The sequence below is a fragment of the Corvus moneduloides genome, chromosome 10 (assembly GCF_009650955.1).
Source record: "Corvus moneduloides isolate bCorMon1 chromosome 10, bCorMon1.pri, whole genome shotgun sequence".
NCBI classification, from domain to species: domain Eukaryota; kingdom Metazoa; phylum Chordata; class Aves; order Passeriformes; family Corvidae; genus Corvus; species Corvus moneduloides.
The window spans coordinates 4,325,817-4,347,186 of record NC_045485.1 but is presented as its reverse complement, the minus strand read 5'-3'; the positions used below and the strand labels follow the sequence as shown (position 1 = coordinate 4,347,186).

Here is a 21,370-nt window from a genome sequence, read left to right as displayed (position 1 = left end):
CTAATATGATATGCAAAATGCACTTATTTGATGCTGATTCAAATAGAACAATTATTAGGCCAGACATGCTCACACAGCTGGAGAAAAGCTATTGCAGCTACACCCACTAGCCTGGCTCATAGTGGGGAAGGGCTGGGAGGACTGAAAGAGAAAGCTGTGCTGAACAATAAATGCTGGAGGAGATGTCCTACAAATTCATCCTACGAAAATTCCCTTCAAATATATCACCTGAATGAAGTGAATGAATGGTGGGTCACTGTCTTGTGGAGAACAATAAGCAAACCCCATAACAATAGTAGTGGGTGGGGTTTGTACTGAGATCCCAAGGACCTTAAAATTGTTGGGGAATATTCCTTCTCAGGTCCTTGAGAATCCAAACCACAAATAGATTCCTGTTTATTTGCTGGGTTAAAAAACACCAAAGAACACCAAACAAACAAAACCCCCCACACAGTTACAAAGAACTGGTGGGTCTAACAGGCACTGCTGTAAAACTGTACAGCACTGAATATTCCAGTGTTCAACAACAGATAAGAAATGTTCTGGCTTAGAACGAGGATTCCTCCTACCAGTAAAGACACAAATTCTACTGCACTATTCCAGGTCTCAAGACTGATAATGCAGATGCCTTTTTTTTTTGTTGTTGTTTCCTCCAAAAAAAAAAGCTGCTTGCAAAAAACAGACCCAAATAAAAAAGCAGATATTGGCTTCATCATATATGGAGGTGAACTTGAATGAAAGGGCCACTGCAACCACTCCTATAATCCATAAAAACGGGGTGTCCCTGGTGTTGTGGGTGTGAACCTCTCAAATCAGAACCTGCAATTCTCAGAGAGGCATGTTGATAGGAGACTAGTAAGCAACTGGAATATGTTTCTAAAAAGTACGGCCACTCTGGAATAATGTAAAAGAATACTTTTGAACACAGAGGAGAAAAATGGTTATAGTGGTGAAGTCTATGGTTTGTTCATTAATATAAAAGGGAGGCAAACCCAATGGACTGGGGGTACCGGTATGCTCTGCTTTACCAGGATTCCAAAGGCATGTCATGGTTGGACACCCCCTGGAATATCTGGGAGTTACAAAACTAAAAGGACAATCCTATGAGACAAAGGCAAGGCGAATTAAAAATTAAAAAGGCACAAACAAGTGAATTGATGCAGCTTGTACTGCAGGAGTGGTTTCTGCAGCTGTGTCTCGTTGGGATGGTAACAAGGGTGAGCAGGTAGCCATGGATCACTTAACAAAGGGCCACAGGCTTTGCAGAGTCATGATAGCCATGCCGAGCTCCTCTGACTGCTTTCTGGCAAAAGTCAGTCTGTGTCTTTCTTAGAAGCTGTGGGGTGATGCTTCTTGTTCCTTTCTTCTGCAGTTACTGTGCTTATCTTTTTGTTGGTGTTTGATTTGTTCTGTTAATTCATTAATAACATCAGCCCAGAAAACACTGTGTTGTTGGAACTGTTACAATCCTTCTGGTCTTACCCTGCCTCTCTTCATGATACTCAAAATGCAGTGACACAGAAAGAAACCTACATCAAGTCAAACAAGCAAGCAATTAGAAACAAGCTTGCCATTGGTAGCAGCTGACGGAAAAAACAAACCCCATAACAAAACCCCACCATTTTATTCACATCCAAGCTTTCAGAGGCAGTGTATGTGCTGACCTGTATTTTTTTTTTCTACTCAGTTGATAACTTTCCCTTAAAGGTGCAGTGCTGTAGGAATCAGACACTTTAGGATGCACCTTTTCCACAGCAGAAGGAACTTAACACAGTTAAGTTACTTGAACAATTTATGGGGTTTTTTATACACTTACAAAGAACTATTCACTGAGATCTAAATGTTTATTCTGTTCAAGTGCTGTAGGGAAGAATCAAGAACTATCACCCAACGACCTGGGCCGTTAACACATGTATCTGTGTTTGGCAGAGTTAACAGGCAGTATTCTAACCTAATCTGAACAAGGAGTCTAGTTTTTCCCAAACACAGCCACTGGCAGAGCATTGACAGGAACTGGAAAACGAAATAACATTCCTAATCCACCCTTATTTTCCAGTGAAACTACAAGGGGATGTACTCAATGGTTTATTGAGCGTTTCAGTGCTTGTTCAAAGTTAAGCACCTACCATTGGCTGGGGAGGGAGACAGACAGGGAGAACAGTGGTCCCACAAGGCTCTTGGCATGTGGGAGTAGCAAAGGTGGCTGCTGCAGGGGGAAAGGTGAGCCAGGGAGATAAGAGCAAGGCAGGCCAGGCAGTGGTATCAACTACAAGAAAGAGTCCCACGGTACCTGGGTGAGGAGAGCAGAGCAGGGCCAGCAGCAGCAAGAAGGGTGAGCCCCTGACCAGCAGCCATTTACAGCAAGGAGCAGGTCCAAGGGCAAGGAGTGTACTCAGAGGAGTGTATCCCCAAAATTAGACAAGACTGGTAGAACTGTGGGTGTTGGGTGTCAAGTAAGTTCCTTGCCTAAGAGCCAGAGCAGCATGAGAGGGAGCTGGGAGGGGTTGAGAGTGTTCAGGACACCGTGTGTTCAGAGTTTGGCAGAGGACGTGATACAGGAAGGTGCGTATGAGTGGACTTGGTGGGAATTTGCTTGGATGTTATTTCAGTCTGTTGGAAGGTGTTCCTGGCAGTAAGCTGAAGAAGGAATTGGGCATTTTACAAGCAATGTAACAGCAGGCTGAGGGTGAGAATGAAGATGCTGTGCCTTGGAGTGAAGTCAGGTTGAGGATTTAATGTGTGCAAGGAGCTACAGTCCAGAGATGGCTACTGAGTGTTTGCTGGGAGGCAGAAGGGCATTGTAGGTCTGCGTGGTAACATGGAGATGCACCCACACGGGCTCTACCTGCAGCGTGTGGGAACAGTGCCTGGTGGGGAATGAGCTGCTTGATGAACAACACAAGTGCTAAATGAGTATTTGGAGTCAAGACCCAATTCTTCCTGTGTTTTGTGTGTACACTCATTTTGTGTTGGGCTGGAAAGCTGGGGGGATTGATGAAGTGAAGAAGGAACTAAAAGGTACAGGTGGAACTCCTTGGTAAGTTTCACATGGGCAACTCTAAGTGAACACAGAGGGCCAAGTGGGAAAAAGAAGCTCTGTTAAGCAGTTTCCCAAAAGGCCAAACACAGAAGCAGGGAGAGGGCTGCCCGATGGTGCTGGCAGTGTTGCAACACAGGATCTGGAAGTCTGTGGAATGGCCTTGGTGCTTACATAGGAAATAAAACAAGTTCCCTCCATGGAAGTCCCGCCTGTGCCTATATCTTGGTCATACCTGCCCTCAGCCTGCGCATCCACTACTGTGCTATACGTGGGGTCCCCAGCAGGAACACCTGTGACACGCGTCTGTCCGCAGATCCGTATGTGGGAGGCTGGCGGTGTCCTGAGGGGTTTGTGCGCTCCGCAGCTCCCGCGCCACTTCTCTCAAGAGCGGCCCGGCCCCGCAGCTCCCCGGACTCGCTCCGTGACCGCGGAGGGGGCCGGTGTATCAGCCAGCAGCCCGAGGTATTGACAGGCCTGGCCGCAGGTCCCAGCACGGCCCGAGGGCAGAGGCGGGGCCGATTCCTCAGTCCGAGCGGAGGCGCTCGCCATGACAGGGGCGGGACGCGGCGTCGCCACCGGCCGCCGTGAGGGGGCAAAGCCGAGGCCCGGCGGGGCGGGGGTGCGCGGGGCGGCGCCGAGGCGATGCTGCGCGGGGCGGCGCTGAGGCGGCGGCCGGGGCGGAGCGCGAGGCGCTGCCCGCCGGGAGCCCGCGGGGGCCCCTGAGGCGGCGCGCGCCCCTCCCGCCCACCTGCGCGCGGCCGCCGCTGCCAGGTCGGGCGCCGCTAGAGGGCGCCGGCGGCCCCCCGCCCCGCTGCGGGCGCGCATGCGCGGCGCGGGCGGCGGCGATGGCCCCGCAGTGACGGCCGGATCTAACGGCGCCACCGCGGAGCGCGCGGCCCGCCCGGCCCTGCCCGCGCGCCCACCGGCCCCGCGCAGGAGGCGGCGCCGCCGCCGCGGTGATGCGGCCGCGGTGAGCCCCGGGTGCCTCCGCCGCCCTCCCGCCGCATCGGGCAGCGCGGCCCTCGCCGCCGCCCCGCGCCCGTTCGCGGATCCTGCCTGCGGCCGCCGCCATGCCGGGCCGCCGCTGAGGGAGTGCGCCGACAGCAGCAGGGGGCCCCGCGGCGGGGCGGGCATGGCCCGCAGGGACCTGCAGTAGCGCCGCCGCCACCGCCCGGGCCGAGCCGCCGCTCGGAGCGAGGCCTCCCCCCGCGGGAGGCGGAGGAGGAGCCGGCGCGGCCCCCTCTGGCAGGGCCGCCGCGGCCTCCGCGCTGCCGCCGCCGCTGCCGCGCGGCTCCAGGTGGCCCCGGACCAAGGTGACACCCGGCCGGCCCCCGCCCCGGGGCCACCTGCCCCCGCGGCCCGCGCAGACCTTCTTCGCACCGCGCAGCCGGCGGCGAGCGAGCGGCGGCGATGAACCCGGTGAATGCCACTGCTCTCTACGTGTCCGCGAGCCGCCTGGTGCTCAACTACGACCCGGCGGACCCCCAGTCCTTTTCCGAGATTAACAAGCTCCTGCCCTACTTCAGGCAGTCCCTCTCCTGCTGCGTGTGCGGTGAGGATCTTTCTTTTGTTCCTGCACAATGAGCCTCCCCGGGGCTCCCGCACGGCCCTGGGCCCGGCACCGGGGCTGGCTCGGCCTCGCCTCGGCCGGCCCGGTCCGGGGCAGCTCCCAGGAAAGTTTGCCGGGCCCGGAGCCGCGGCCGCCGGGGGGGCGGCTCGGCGCTCGGAGCGGCGGAGTGGGAACAGCCCGGGCTAAACCCGCCCCCGGCGCGGGGCAGCCGCGGGCAGGGCCGGTCACAAGGGCAGGGAGGCGGCGGGGGCTGTGTCTCAACAGCCGCGCACGCTGCGAAGGCGGCGGTGGCACGGAGAGAGTGTTTGCCTCAAAATGCAGCGCTTTATTGTGGTCACTGCTTCGATAAGGGTACGGCAGTTTTTAGTGGTCATTGAAATACCCTGGTGTCGTGGAGTTAATCGCTTTAAAAAAGCGATGACTAAGAGCGAGTGTGGTAAAAGATACCCAAACCAATATGCAGACCATAGAGGCAGGGGAAGAGGAACTTCGTAATTTTTTTTCCCCCCTTCTTGAAATGTAAACAGTAAGTAATTCCGATAGAAAGCCAGGAATTTTGAGCTGACAGAAACAAGAATTGGGGTTTCTTGTGCCTAGTAGATAATTGTTCTGTAACAATAATAACCGTAAAAAGCAAACAGGCTGAAAGTCTGCTGGGCTTTCCCCGCTCCCAAAAAAGAGCGTTCTGTGTGCTGTGGGCAAAGGCAGTATCCGGAGTTTCGGTGTTACAGTCTGGGGAATACTGGGAAGGAATTGCATTCTGTTGTGTTTATGGAGTGGGGGCATGGGTCCGTTCCTGGGAGGAAGCTCTGGAATAAACTGTTAGGTTTCCTTGAACTTCCCCTTGAAGCCTTGATCAGTGTCGGGAGGGGGCTCTGAGCTGTTAGACCGCTTGGGTGGTAAATTTTTTTAATTCTCATTTTTTCTCTCTGGTAGTTTTAAGTCCTGCCCTGTTTGTGTTTGTATTTTCCTGACAGAGTGGGATTATCCCCACTGTGTTTGTCGATACCCGTGCGTGTGTTACCCTAAATTTAAATTGAATCACTGGGGTTTAGAAAGTTAAATATTTTATTTATTTACAGGATCAGGATTTAACCGTCGAGGCGGCTAGAGTAGCGTTAGATGCTTCCTATCCTCTCGCTATTGGCTCCTCCCACTTAAAGTCTTTGAAAATAGAGATCTGTTTGCACTGGGAAGGAGGGAGCCCGTTCCCAGGATCTCTGCATCGTCATTTCCTGAAGTAATTTGTCTTAAGGATTTTTCCTCATGGAGCCCCGATGCCAGTAGTGATGCACCTCTGCTTTTTATTTATCACCCTAGGCCCGGTTAATTCCAACCCCAGCTGTGCTTTCTTCCCATAAATTCTTCCTGCTTTTGGTCAGTCACCAGACTGCTTTTGCCAAAAAACATGCAAATATTGTTCTGATTTTTTTTAAATAACATATTTGCATTGCTGTGCTCTCTGGCCTCTCCACTTTAAGCCTGGTCTTCTGAAATGTGTTCTTTGTTCTCCTTGCCTTGCCTTTTTCCCTTCTTGGCCTTTTGCAATCTTAGTTTTACGCTTTGTGCTGTTGAAATTGTCTGTCTTTAATTTGTCCCTGCCCAAATTCCTGAGCTTTTTTCCCCCTTCTTCAGCTTTTCTTGCTCGGCTTTTCTGTCACTCTCACTTTGGTAGAGCAAACCACGTTTTTAGTTTTGTTTTCTTCTATTTGCTTGTGCCTCTATGGATATTCCTGTTCACAAACTACCTCTTAATGGTTCTGCTTTCTCTCTTGACCCTTTATTTTCTTTGAATATTAGGGTTATTCCTTTGGTATATATTTTTTTTCTACTGTGGCTGGCTTTCAGATAACTGTAGCTGCTGTTTATTTCAAATATTTTGCTTACAGCTGATTAACCAGTCTTATCTCTGCCTCCTGGACTCCTGTTTGTGGTGTGTCAGTATCCAGAGGCCTCAGTAAATTCCACACTCTCTGTGAAGCCGTGGAGTAAAATAGAATTACTGAGGTATCTGTCTTGAGCTTGAGGTGCTCATGGGGGAGTGGGCCTGCCCCACACAGAGCTGCTGTTCCCAGTGTCACAGATCTGCAGTTCAGGCTGGTAAAGGCCAGTCCATCTTTTTATCATTTACTTTTTGTGTTCCTTTTCTCTTAGTGCTAAGAGCTGTTACACCTTTTACACCTTCTGCATATTTAAGGTCATTAAGCCCTGTTCAACCATCAAAGCCTTTTTAGCTTGGGTGTTTTAAAAGATAAAGTTTAAATACTTAGGTAAAGGTTACATTGAGAGATCATGACAGTGAGCACTATGACCACCCAAAACTCTGCCAGAATTCCAGAATATTCTGAGTTGGAAGGGACCCACAAGGCCCGTGGAGTCAGTGAATGGCCCGTGGAGGGATTGAAGCCAGAACCTTGGTGTTCTCAGCACCCCACTCTTGCCAGCTGAGCTAACTGTGCACTGTGGGTTTGGGTTGGGCTTTTTGTTTTAATACTTGAAAGCTTTTCATAGGCTCACTTCTTTCTGCCCTGTTTGTTTAGACTGTGAGATCCAAATACCTGGCTCTGGGTCCGTGTCCATGGAACCGGGAGTGTTTGGTACTTTCCTTGCACAGATCTTTGTGAGGTGCTGAGCGCAAAGGTTTAAAAACTCTGCTTTGTTGGAGAAATGCTGCAGGAAGTATCAGTAGTGGTTAAAGTCTCAAGTGTTGGACTGCTAGGAATTCCCTTGGGAAGTTACTCCACAAATTAGTGTTCTTTATGTCATCAGCTTTTTCTCAGTGTGTAATGTCTCTTGAGTGCATTCTGTAATGTTTTGTTGTGCTGTAGGTATTAATTCCATGGTCAAGATTGTCACTTTAATTTTAGGGAATTGTTTTTAGGAGAAATGGGTGCCAGCTACATAAATCAGCTAACATTCCTGGGCTCCCATTGCACAAGGCATAAGCCAGCTCATTTCCTTGTGATCCCATAGTCTTTTACACCAGCTCACATAGCAGGGGGTGGCAGAAGTTTTTGGACCCACATAATTATGAAGTTCTAATTAAAGCTCTGATTTCAGATTCAGATTGGCACACATGGAGTTGCAGCAGTAGAAAGCCAAAATGTAAATACAGTATGTCAGTATAAGTCAGCTGAATCAGCTCTGGGTGGATTCAAGGTCTCCCTCTTGCCTCATGATGGGTGATAAGGGTTCAGTTCTGCAGCTGGAGCAGCCGTGTGTGTATTTCTAGGATTTAAGTGTGATCATGTGACAGTTTCCTGGACAGTGCTGTAGGTAGTACATCATCCTTTTACAGGCATGTATAAGACAATATTTTCTAGAGCTTTTAAAACTTGAAAATAACTGCTCCCGAGTGTGCATTAGGCAGAAGGGCTGTGCCTTGTGTGTTTTGAGGATGTGAAATACAAGTTTCAGCCTCTGGAATAAAGTGATTATTATTAAATTGCATATTAATACCACATTGAGTTTAAAAATAGCATAGTAGAATTTATGCAACAAACGTCTGTGTTTTAAAGGTGCTGTCTGTTGGGATAAACATCTTAGCATGCCTTTCTCTGGTTCAGATACCATGCAGGTAACTGCAAATCATGGGTCTCTTCAGCATTAACAGCCTTCTCTGAAATTCACTTGAAATGCTTGTAAGAGACACGATTGCCGGTCAGATCAGCTTAGCTGATCAGCTTAGTTTATCCATAGGAAACTTCCTCCTGCAATCGCTGAAAGATATTTCTAAGGTATGTGAAAGGTTGTTACTGCTGATGGAGAGTGCTTGGAGCTGGCAGGGCTGCAGGACAGCGTTTTATGCTTGGCCAGGAACCCAGCTGGTGCTGGGAAATACAGGATGAGAATACAGTTCTTGTCTTAAACATCCTGTAATCCCAGTAAGGGGATGTGAGACAACATGTGGCTTTAGGGAGATTAGGGGTGGGAGGAACAAAGAAACCCATGGTAGCACTGACCGGTACCTCACAGAGCCCCATCCGGTGTTCTGAGGCAGCTCTTGATAATTTTAGCCAGGAGGTTGAAGGCTCAGTGGTACAGTAGCATTGTGGAAGCAACACCCAAGCATGGGCAATGGCATGGATTGCCAAAAAAATAAAAACTGTAGACTTTTTGTTTTTCTATGTAAAGATGAGTGTAAGGATGTTATTTCCCTCCTGCTCTTGTGTAAAAGCAAGAGCCTGTTTTGAGAGTTTTATACTGCCAAAGTTGAATGGAGTGTATAATATAATTACATATTATAATCAGTTATACTTAGCACTAGATCTGAAATGCCTCCATAGTTGGTTGTGTACAGTTGTGTAAAATTTTCCACTTCTGTGCCATTCTGTCCATGTGAAGCCTTCTCCTCCTCTTCCTCTCCTCTCTCTGAGCTAATTCTCCTTTGCTTCTGCAGTTCCTGTGTCCCCCAGTGCCCTTCCCTGGCCGGCTGCTCTTGGGGTGTGGTTCCAGGTCCCAGGCAGAGCTCAGGGCTGTGGGCTGCACTCTGTCACGGGGAAATGCTGTGAGCTGGGCCTGGACAGTTGGACTGAACTTCCCTCCGAGAAGGGGAGATACTTGAGTGACACCTAAACAGATGGAAACTTCCTGGAAAATTCAGTTTCCTGTCACAGACATGGAACAAGGGAGAAGAAACAAATTCCCATTATAATAAAACTTAATTATACGGATGATACTGGAGTTTCCATTTGGGATATGAGCCATGGCTGAGTTGAGCTTGGATAACAGAGTTTTAGAGCAAAAAAGTGTATTTAAGTTTTGTAATGGAAAAGTTTAGCTTAGAACTTCTTCCTTGTCCATTCTCCCTAGGCTGAGGAGAGTGAAGGCTGATTCATGATCTGTGCTGCCAGGTCAGAGTTGCCTTTTATGTTTGAAAATTGGTCTGGTGCTGTGGGGTTTTTTTTTAGGTGTTTTCTCCATTGACATTTTCTTCTTTCCTCTGTTTTCAATGATGAGAAATAGTGTAAATAAAACTACTGGTAGTTTTTAAAAGTACGTGATTTTCCCTTTAAAAATGTAATGAATGGTTGCCAAAACACTTCTGAATTTGTGAGAAATGTGAAAAGTAATCAGCATCTCTGCAACAACCATCAGGGAACATGGACACGGGGACTAAGTACCTAGCAAATACCTTCTGCTGCAGGTACTGTTTGTGCTTGGTTTGGGGAGCATTTGTGTATAAAATGTCCAGTCTCGCGTCTCTGTGTACAGCAGTTTTTACTCAAGAACATGTTGGGTGAGTTCCTCTTAAAATCTCCCTACTCAACTTCACTGTTTCCTGTTTTCAAGCCCTGTGTGTGACTCCTGGGAGAACTGCTTTGTCAAGGTTGTCTGCATTGTACTGCAGAAGTTTTGATAACATAAAGTTCTGCTAGTAGAATTTAAATTGGTTTCTAAACTAAAAATACTCCTCTGCCTTAGAAGAAAATTGAGTAGGAAGAGAAGGAGCTGTGGTCCCTTCGGTGGCAGCTGGTTGACAGTGGCTTCCAAAGGGGTTGCAGTGGCTGTCTTGTGCTGGGATTGGAGAGGAGCATTCCTGCTTGAGGAGCTGGGAGGTGATGGATGGGTTTGGCGGTGCCTGAGGATATTGATTAAACCGATTGTGTTCCCGAGTGTTTAAAGAGGAGTTAATGTGTTGCCAGGAGGCATCTTTATTGGGACGGCTGAGCTGTCCTGGTCCGTGGGCACGGAGCACTCCACACGTTCCTCTGCCTTTGTTTTCTTTGCAGCATCACGATTTACGTGTCAGGTCGTCTAAGTACGGACTGAGCGTTCCTGGATATTGTGTTGGAGTCTTTCGGGAGGCCAGAAAACATTCCCTGGGGTTGGGCAGTGACTTGAAAAGGGATGGCAGCACAGCCTTTCCTGAGCACGGCGCTTTGCAGGGAGCGGAGAGTTCCCGGCTCTCCTGGGGGAATTCCACCGAGTCCCGCAGCGATATAATTTGTTACTCCGTGTCTCCTGAGCCTCGCAGTCCCAGCCCACGGCTGGCTCCCTCTCACACGGGGGCCTTGGGGAGCACACTTCACTTCAGGATTCTGAGCATTTTTGTTTGGTGCGGAAAAATGGTTTTCATTACTTTTTTGTTTGCTCAGGGAATGTGACGAACTTGATCTGTAACTTCCAAAGCAAGTTCTAACTCTTGTGAGTGTTTCTGCACCTTAGAAATATGTTATTATTTTATACCCATAGGAGAAATGTTAACTTTGCTATTTGAAACTTCTCAAAATACGGCAATCTTGTTGGAAAATTTTGGAAAATTATGTGAAAATTTTACATTGCATGGTGAAAAAGATTAATTTATCCATCTTTTGAACTTTACCACCTAGTTTGTTAAAAGTACATTTAGAATTATTCCTGTCAGGGATTTTGTAAACACAGACTTTCAAACAGAACTATATAACTTTGACATAGGACTTAGTAAAAATGTTCTGTTGTTTCTTATGTGGGGGGTGGACTCTTGAGAACAAGGCAGTCCCTTCTGCACTTAAAATGCAATTTGTTATAATTTTTTTCCCTTGAACTTAGGCTAAAGAGGTTGACTGTATCTCTCGAAATGTGAAGAAAAATAGTCTAACTGTCTTCTGATCATGGTTAAATTGGATTCCCATGGTGTTCAGGCAAAAACAGTGCAGTTTTTATTTTTTCAAAGAGTTATACAATCATTAATACATTAGTCACGACTGCCCCTATATGAGGGTAATAATGTCTTTAGCTAATTTTTCATAGTTGTGTGTTGATGGAGGATGCTCAGAAATACTCAGTAGCCAGCAGAATGTTTTCTCTGATAAAATTTTGGAATACGTATTTTTAGTTGATTTGGGGTTTTTTTTAGGGCTTCTTTTGTGTCCCCCATGATTCCATTTCACCCGATGGGGAATTTATGAGTGTGGTTGGGGCGGTGTGGTTGCGGTGATCTGAGGCCAGGATGGGTTTGCAGGAAGAAATAATTTCACATAGCTCACAGCGAAACTCTCATTGTTTCTCAGAGTTCTGTGCTGGAAGTCTCAGGGAACATTTTTTTTATTTCTATTTTTTGGCTGAGCTGAACAATTTCTGTGTACAGAACCTTGTCTCAAAGCCCATGAAAGAAAGGATCACACATCTGTAGTGTTGTTGCAGACTGCCCTCAGCCCCACGGCGGGGTTCAGAGCTTTCCCTTGGATAGTGCAAAGGCAAATAGCGCTCTCAGGTGGGAGCGCGGCTGCTGCCTGGGCGGATGCGTTCTGGGAACGGGCTCTGGGAATGCTGTGCGGTGGGTGGGATACCTGGGCCGCGGGGGACCCGGCGGTTTCAATGGGAGGAGCTGCCCAGTATTTTTCTACCTGGGTGCTGCTGCCAGGGCAGGGGTAGGACAGACGTCGGTCTGGGGAATCTGGCTCCTGACTTGGGTGCAGTCAAATCCACCCTGGTCCAGCCCACCCCGAGTGTAGGTGGGTGTTGGGAAGCGGGAAGGGATGTTAGGGCTTGGGATCTGTGAGACCTTTCCCTGCTGTCGTGTCCTTGGCAGCTGGCCCTTGCACTAACCTCTGTGAGTCTGAGTGTGTTCAGTTTTCTTGTTTTCTAGGAAGTACCCAGATCTCCCACCCATGTAAAACAGATCCCACACATTTGTTGTATTCCTCTGCAGATGGCTGACAGACCTTTTTGCTGCTCATCATATGCCTGCCTGTCTGTCGTCAGATAGTTTTGCAAATAGTGCTTTTAGGGGGTTTATCCAACTCGGGAAGCACTGCTTTTGTGAGGGTATTTTCTGTTGTGTTTTGCTTTAAAGCCTCGTTGAGCTGCTCATTCTTTCGTGGTCTCTAGCTGATGATTTCTAGGGTGAGGAGATGCTGTGTGGGGTGGCAGGGAGCAAGTTCAGGGAAGGTGGTGGGGAGGGCAGGGCTTTTCCTTCCCGGGCTGCTGCAGCTGAAGCTCTGGAGCTGGAGGTAGAGGGGTGGCTGAGCACAAACCCCTGTGCAGTGGTGTCACAGTCGGTGAGAAACAGCTCCTGTCCTTCAGGAGCTCCTGAGCTCTGAAGCTTGGATGTGGCAAGCTGTTGAAGCTTTCTGGCTGTTGCTAGTTATTTTAGTAGGAACAATCAGACGATGTTCAATCCTGACATGAAAAGGCTGACAGTGTAGCAGCACAGCTGTGAAAGCTCCAGCTGTGGATACGACTTTGGGGTTCTTGGCATGTAGAAGTCTGTGTGTGCCTCAGATGGGTAGAGCTTGCTGTTCCTCAGAGCTTGGTAGAGGCTCAGCATTTCTGTGTCTGTCATCGTGGTTGCAGAATGAGCTCGTGCTCACTGTGCTCTTTGGTGGGCACAGACTGGTGGGTGAGCTCCCTTGCTGCCCTCTCCTCCTGTGTCCCGTGGCTGGGCTGGCGAGCGCCCGGTGCTGGCTGAGCACCCGGGCAGCGGCCGAGCACCCGGGCAGCAGCCGAGCACCCGGGCAGCGGCCGAGCACCCGGGCATCGGCCGAGCACCCGGGCAGCGGCCGAGCACCCGGGCATCGGCCGAGCACCCGGGCAGCAGCCGAGCACCCGGGCAGCAGCCGAGCACCCGGGCAGCAGCCGAGCACCCGGGCATCGGCCGAGCACCCGGGCAGCGGCCGAGCACCCGGGCAGCGGCCGAGCACCCGGGCAGCGGCCGAGCACCCGGGCAGCGGCCGAGCACCCGGGCAGCAGCCGAGCACCCGGGCAGCGGCCGAGCACCCGGGCAGCAGCCGAGCATCTGGGCAGCAGGGCGCTTCTGGCGAGCCCAGTGCAGCCGAGATCAGAGACTTCTGCCTGACAGACGGTGCCGATGAACCCCAGGGATACATTTGTATTTGTAAAAAAGTGTGACCTATTTTTTTCTGGTTTACTTCATGAAATTAAGATCTAATAATGACATAATTCTTAAGACTTTGGGCTGTTGGAAAGGCCAAGATAATTTTCAGTGATTAATGTTCCAGTAGAATTTCCAAGGACCCTAAATTAGATATTTGTTTTTAGCCCTTGCCTGCCTTTGCTGAGGATAGGTGGGAAGGCCAGAGGTGTACCTGTTCAGGCCTTTCTACCCAGTGAATTTCATCCATTAGGAGCACATTTGCTGGGTACAGACACCTAACAATTGCTTTGATTCCCAATTCTTCTCCTCCCTTTGGTCTCAGAGACACAATTTGCAGATGCTTCCCCTGCCCCTGCAGCTGTGAAATAATGGTCATTAAGGACCACGGTAGGAAGTATTCCTTGTGATTTAAGTGACCTCGCTCCCGGGACAGCCTTTGCTGATCAGCTGGGCTATTTGGTAAATAATATATTAAAAGTTTTCCCTCTGTATATGCTCCTCATTAATTGTAAGTGCTGATATTAATGTACATATTTAGTCAATCTTTCTGAAATCAGGATAGTTAAGAGCTGATGTGGAGGGAAAGTCTTGTATTGGAGTCTTTGTAAGAATGTGATTTTGCTTTTGGTGTATTGATAACCAAATAATTTGTATTATTACAAATAATTTTGTAAGGGTGAGAAAAGACAGGGCAGGGTTCAGTAACAGCAGGCTATGCAGGGCTGTAAAACTGAAGGTGTGCAGTGAGTAGTTGTGGAAGGGTCTAATGCAGGTGAAGGGCTGCACAATAAAATGAAAAATTACATTTAGCTTAGAGAAATACTAAATTACAAGCATGGAAAAATATTAACTTCAGGGCCCACCGTGTTTATATCTTGGAGATCTATATACATTTTTAAACTCCTAGAGGAGGCAGCACTGATGGCCACCAGGCAAAAGTGAGATCTTGGCCTTCCAAAACCTCCAGGTTCCAAAGCAGCTCAGGGGCTGTTTGTGGGACGGTGCTGCTGACTTAGGGCCCCTCCCTGGGTATTACAATCTCAATTTTATGGGAATTAGCATCTCATGGTTGACTGTTTTTTTTTTTTTTTTAACTTGCCAATACTAAGGCTGAGGAGAGTGATAGTGCCACAGAATCCATACAAGAGAGAAACTTTGAAGAACGAATATTCAACGAGATATGAGTTGAAACCAAAAATATTCCCACAGCTCAGGCATTCCTAATGTCTCCAGTGTAGGTTGCCTGGCATTTACTGGGAGTAGAACTTGCTCTGTTCTTCCTGTCAGTGAGAGCATGTGAAGTGTTTTGTCTTGTCAGTCCCTCTGGTTTTTCCCTCAAAGCCTCCGGAAATTTAAATTTTTCTGTATCCCCTTTTAGCATTTGTACTTATTTAGGAGTTTCAGCCAGATTTATTTTGGGAGAAATAAAACGCACAGTTGGTGATGCCTTTTTTAAAAATCTAATTAAAAGTTAAGGTGATATCTTGTTTATTTGGTGCCATCTCTGAAGTATCTGAATTCTGTAAAGCATCACAACTCAGTCGTATTGTCCTAAGGAGCCAAGAGAGGCTACCTGTGGATGAGGAGTGCCCCCAGCGTCTTTGTGCCATTAATTAATTGGGAATTAATTAATGCTGGTGGCTTTTGGCCTTGGGAACACTGTAGTCCCAGGGCTCTGAAGTGTCAGCACTGGCCAGGGCACAGCTCCTGCTGGTCCTGTTGGACTCAAGATCCAGGGGCCTGGACCATTGTTGGTGAACTCTCTGCTGAAGGACAGGACTTCCACGAGGAGCTGGTGGGATTTAAAGGTTTGGTTTTGTTCTCTTCAGGGAACTTTTCTCCTGAAATCAAGTCCCATCTTAGGACCACAATGGCCATTTCTGCCTGTATTGCTGTTTATATCGTGTCATTTCGAGGGAACTTGGGGAAAAAAACCCCAGTAATTCCCTCTGCAGGTTGGGCTGTGTGACTTCATGTTCCACCTGTCGGCTTTCAATCTTCCCGGCTTGATGTGATGAGTGTTTTCTGTCTTCTTGTGGTGGGGTCTTGTCACACTGTCCAGGCAGGGCTCATTCTGTGCCTCCTGCCAGCTTGCTGAACAACTGTATTTCTCTCCATTTATTAAAAAGTATGGTGTAATGGCAACCTGAGCACTGACTCTTGTGATTTGTTGCTCAAAACCCAGTTTACATCAAGCCACACCTACTGAAAGGTGGCTCAGGTGGAGGGGCTTGGAGCAGCCCCTTCCCAAAGAGGGATCAGGGAATGCAGGGAAAAGGGATCAGAGAAGCAAGCAATGAGAGAGAGTATCTTCAGTATTTTGGGGGTTTTATCCCAGTCTGATTGGATATATGCACTTTGCTGCTTCTTCCCAAGTTGTTTAATTTTATTCACTTGTTGCAGCAGATTGTTTTCACTTTGGAAAATCTGGCTGGGAATTCCCTGATGGCTGTAACTCATCCAGCAGAGGCTCCTTCTGGGAGAAAGGTCTGATCAAAGCTGAGAATGTGCTGCTGGGATCCCTGTTGCTGGGGATGACTATAGATACGCTGCAATTTAATTTAGGAGATGGAATATCTTTCTGGCCTAGAGCTGCCTGGAAATAGCAAAGCAATACTGTCACTTTCTGGATATAGGAACTAGTTGGATTGTTTCTATACAGAATTTAGTTTCTCTTGTTCTTTCATATTTTATCCTTAGGTAATATTTGAGTTGTTCTTAAGGAAAACCAAAGCCATTCTTCCAGGTTTTTACAGTTTCAGAAATCTGCAGACAAAACCTTCCAGACTGTCAGTGCTGGGGGTCTGAAACTTTCTGGGCTGTCAGGTGTGTGTGGATTCCTTTAGTAGCTGATTTTTATTAGTTTTTTATTCTAAACAGTAAAGTCTTGGAGAAAATCTTTTTTTCTGATGGCTTCACTAAAAATGCTAAATGAAAGATAACACAAAGTCTGCTGTGTCTTCTTCCCTTTAGGGGTGGATATTTCACCATTTTTACATTCCTTTCGGAGTTTTCTCTCTGCTCTGTTATCATTTGTTTTTACTAATTCCATTAAAATCTCGACAGTAAGTTGTCATGGGAGTTTATTATTGCACTTTTGGTAAATTCATAGAAAGCTTGTGTGTTCTGTAAGTTTCCATGGACAAAGCTGAAGGGGAGAAGGGGATCGGTAGGATTGTAGTTGAGAGTGTTTCTAAAGGCTGCAGCACACAACAAATCACGGTGTGATGGTTTTCTTCTAATTTTATCCAATGTTGTTTTAAAACCAGGTTGGCAGCTGTGAGAATTTGTACAGGCAGTTGTTTGGATGGAATGTTTTCTTGTGAATTATTGAACTTTTTGAGGCAATTTGTTTTGATAGTACAAAAAATTCATCCCACAGTGGCCCGGAAACCTGCCTTAAGTCCATTGTAATCTTCCTCTTTCTTGTTCCCGTAGGAAATTTGCTACAAGACCCTATTGCTCCTACCAACTCCAATTGTCAGCATTATGTCTGCAAAACATGTAAAGGCAAAAAGATGATGATGAAGCCCTCGTGTAGCTGGTGCAAGGACTACGAGCAGTTCGAGGAGAACAAGCAGCTGAGCATCCTGGTGAACTGCTACAAGAAGCTGTGCGAGTACATCACGCAGACGCCGCTGGCCCGGGACATCATCCAGGCCGTGGATTGCTCTGCAGACCTGCTGGCTCTGCTCAAGGATGGGGCACCGCTCCACGAGGAGACGGAGAAATCCTCGGATGCGGCCCTGGCTCTGTGTCTGACGCATTCCCCCGTCCCTTCCACCTCGGAGCTGGCGACGGACGCGCCGGGGGGGTTCACGGCGCTGCCCGAGAGCACCCCCAGCCTGGACCTGCGGGGCTCCGTCATCAACGGGCTGCCCCCCTGCAACGGGCTGGCGGTGGAGAAGCTCGGCGTGAGCATCCCCTCTCCCGAGCACGCCAGCGCCATCGACGTGTGCAGCACCGGCGACTACATCAAGACGGAGGACATCCCCGGCAGCCTGCAGCCCGTGTGCGACACGGTGGCCACCAGCGACCTGTGCCCCGCGGGCATCGACATCTGCGGCTTCAGCGAGGACATCAAGCCGGGCGGGTCGCTGCTGCTCAGCGTCGAGGAGGTGCTGCGCAGCCTGGAGACCGTGTCCAGCACCGAGGTGTGCGACTCCAACCTGCAGCCCGGCTTGGAGGCAAACATGGCCAACGGCCCCTTCCTGCAGCTCTCCCCCCCTCCCCTCAGCCATAACATTTTCATGTCCACAGATGCTTCTCCTCATGGGCTCTCCTGCACGGCAGCCACGCCCAAGGTGGTGAAGCTGAACAGGAAGCGCTCTCGCTCTGAAAGCGACAGTGAGAAGGTTCAGCCTCTGCCCATCTCCAGCATCATCTGCGGCCCAACACTGGGAGCATCGGCTCCCGTGACAGTCAAACAGGAAAACAAAATGTCTTTGCAGCCTATTGCGACTGTACCTAATGGAGGAACCACTCCCAAAATCAGTAAAACTGTACTCCTGTCTAACAAAAGCATGAAAAAGAACTTAGAACATGCCCCTAAGAAATCCCACCCGAAAGCCAAACCAGGGGTGCTGAAAACAAAAGACAAGGCAAAGGAGAAAGTTCCCAGCAGTAACGTTATGCCAGGAAGCCCGACAAAAACTGTGTATAAAAAGCCACAAGAAAAGAAAGGGTGTAAATGTGGTCGTGCCACCCAAAATCCAAGTGTTCTTACATGCCGTGGCCAACGCTGCCCTTGCTACTCTAACCGCAAAGCCTGCCTTGACTGCATATGCCGTGGCTGCCAAAACTCCTACATGGCTAACGGGGAGAAGAAGCTGGAGGCCTTTGCAGTGCCGGAAAAGGCCTTGGAGCAGACTCGGCTTACTTTGGGCATTAATGTGACAAGCATTGCTGTGCGCAATGCCAGCACAAGCACCAGTGTAATCAATGTGACAGGGTCACCAGTAACGACGTTTTTAGCTGCCAGTACACACGATGAGAAAAGTTTGGATGAAGCTATAGACATGAGATACGACTGTTGAACCTTTCTTTCTTTTCCCTGCCATCCGTAGGGGAACTGCTACAGGTTTAAGGCAGCTATGGTTCTGTTTAACTTGCTGGAGCTCCTGCGTTTAGATCACTTGTATCAAGTGTTTTTCATTGCTATGTTCTGTGTATTAGTGTCTGGGAAATAGTTGCAGATAATGGAGGAGTTACCCTAAAACTGTTTTTAGTTCTTACAGCACCTCATAGTTTGAGATCAATTGCTGATGTAAATGATTTTATCACAAGATCTTTGACAAGGAATATATTGACCTCATTGTACTTGCTCATGCTTTGTGCTCAGTCAAAGCTTCAGCTTCAGTGTAGCATCCAGATAGTGCATCTCAACCGTGCTAGATGATGGTGTAGAAAAATAATTATTTGATGGGTTACAGTCACCATGAGCAGGAAATGACCTGACATTCCTGTGGGAAAGGCAGCACTGAGCTGGGGGGATACACTGTGGAAGGGGTAGGTAGTGACTGTGAGAATTGGTTGTGTGCTCTACTGAACAGAATACAGTTAAAAAAAGATTAATGAGTATATTGAGAGAGCTGGTGGGTCAAAAGGCATTTCAGGCTGCAGGCAAGGCCCAGGAGGGTCGGGTGGAGGTGAAGGTCGAGCTGCAGCTCAGATACCCCGTCCAGGTAATGACATCATCCGTGGGGTTTGTCTTCCCGACACTTCCACAGGTCACGCCCTGCTCAGTTGCCCCTCCATGCCAGCCCCCTGTGTGTGACAAGTCACTGAGGGGCTGGGCTGGGGGAGAGTATCTCTGGCACCCTACGAAGGCTCAAGTTCTGTTAGCACCATCGTCTCCCTTTCCCGAGTTCCTGCTGTTCTACTGCTGTTGCTTCTAGGGAAGAGAAGAGGTTTTGTGGGTTACAGGGAGCCCTTGGCTGATCTTCCCTGCTGTGGGGCTGATCAGTGCCTGGCCTGCAGGGAGATTGTGCAGTGCTTATCACCACCAGGGGTTGTTTGATCAGGTTTGTAACAGACCCGGGACCCCTCCCACGGCGGGGAGTTCCCCGCTGACAGGCACCTCCCAGCCAGGGCACAGGATCAAGGGCTATCAAAGGTCAAATTTTTGGGGTGTTTGCTAAACAGAATAAGCTATATATAACTCACTCCACCCTGAACCTATCTCATTTTTTGCTAAAATGTTGAAAGCAGCTTCTGAAGGTCAGTGCTTTTCAACCTGGGCCAAAAGGCTCGAAAATGGAAACATAACACAAAGTTGTCAAGCTTATCTGGAAAAGTGTTACAGTGAAAGAATTCCTGTTAGGAATTCAGCTTTGTGCAGAAATGGTTGATTTCAGCACAATCCCTAAATAAGTGTGCAGGCACAAGAGTTTAGTTGTGCCTTCAGGGCTTCATTGGGAGCCTAAAAAGTTGAGATTGCTTTGTGAAAGCAGAAATTTCTCCTCTTGGAATGCTAGAGCACAACCCGAACATGGGCTGACTCGAACACAAACATGACTGTCTGATTTCAAAGGCCATTCCTGTTTCAGCAGCATGGTAAATAGTGCGTGGATTTTTTTAGTTCCTTTCCTGCTTCCATCTTCCCTTTTCCTCAGGCAGAGCCCCCGCGGCGCTTTCCGGCCTGGCGCTGGGTGTGCTTTGATTTGGCACAAAGCACGTACAATGATGGTTCCTCACTGAGAAATGAGCAAAACCCTTTGGACACAAATGGCACCTCCTTTTGTTTTGTAGTGTACCATGGTGTCATTTTCTGTGAATGTGGTCAGAGCTTTTTGTTGGTTTTGGTTTGTTTCTCCCCCCGTCTTTTTTGTGGGGTGGGCAGGGTGGGGGGTTAAAGCCATAGGAAGAAAAATGTGATGTATGTGTCCAGTCTGTACTTTTTTGTTTTTGTTTTGCAAGAAGAGTTGAAAAATATTTTTGATAATGAGTAAATGGTGGAAAATGCTTCTTAGTATTCTTGTCTTTATTTGCCAACCCAAGTACCTAAGATCTGTGTTTTTTAGCCCTCATGAGATTTAACGATGTCCTATTAAAATGTATTTAGTTAAACTTGTATGTGATTTTTGTGTTGACCCAGAGGGATCCTACCAGTCTCTAATTTGGTGGTTTGATCGTGACCTACTAATGTAAATCTGTTTATTAGTCCACTGCGTGTAAGCAAAGTAGCGACCCGGAGTCTGGGAGTGGCTGCACAGCACGGGTTGTGTCGGAATGCTTTTGCAGAGCTGTTCAGTTTTTCCGAGATTGTTGATGGTACATTTTTAGGACTTTCATTAAATTAAATACAAAGTACCTTTGCTCCAGAAATGTGGGAGTATTTGGAATCTTTACTATCTCATTGCTGCATTCAATGTGGTACCAAAAGTTGGAGAACTTAGGTCAAGAGTGTTCCGGAGCGTCGACAGGAGAGCCCTGATGGTTAATGTAAAACTGCAAATGGTAGATTCAGGTTGTTTCTAAAAACATTTCCTTTTATGCTGCCACATTCTTGAAATGTATATTAAAATTCAAATTGATTTAATAAATGTTAGTTTTCTAATTCTATTTTGCAACTGCTGAAGGCATCAGTGTGGCATATGTTGAACTCACTGTCTAAATACTCCTTAGTGTGTTGATGACTAATTCGGTAATTGTTTAAATTAGGGTTGGCTTGGTTTGGTTTCCTTGCCCTCCTGGCTAGTTGTTCGTGAGCTGAGCAATGGAAAGGATCTCTTGGTGCTGACAGGAATTCCAGCAGCTCCAGCTGGGAAAGCATTCCTTCCACAGCAGCTTCCTGATGTGGGGCCTTCCTGCCTTGGCTTGGGCAGAGAGCAGGGTGAGAACCTGGTCCAGCACAGCCCAGCAGGGACTTGTCCCTGCTGCCCATCCCGAGGAGCTGGGGAGTCACTGGTGGAGTGCAGCTCAAGGATCGTTTGAGCTCCGG

The 21,370-nt window shown here is 48.3% G+C and overlaps 1 protein-coding gene across 1 annotated transcript; it reads left to right on the top strand.

Moving 5' to 3' along the window:
• The first annotated feature begins 4,323 nt into the window (after nt 1-4,323).
• On the top strand, nt 4,324-20,771 carry MSL2 (MSL complex subunit 2). The gene is made up of 2 exons (XM_032119676.1): nt 4,324-4,592; nt 16,867-20,771. Exons 1-2 carry the CDS (start codon nt 4,451-4,453, stop codon nt 18,462-18,464), a joined length of 1,740 nt encoding a protein of 579 aa, XP_031975567.1. The 5' UTR covers nt 4,324-4,450; the 3' UTR covers nt 18,465-20,771.
• Nucleotides 20,772-21,370: the final 599 nt, after the last annotated feature.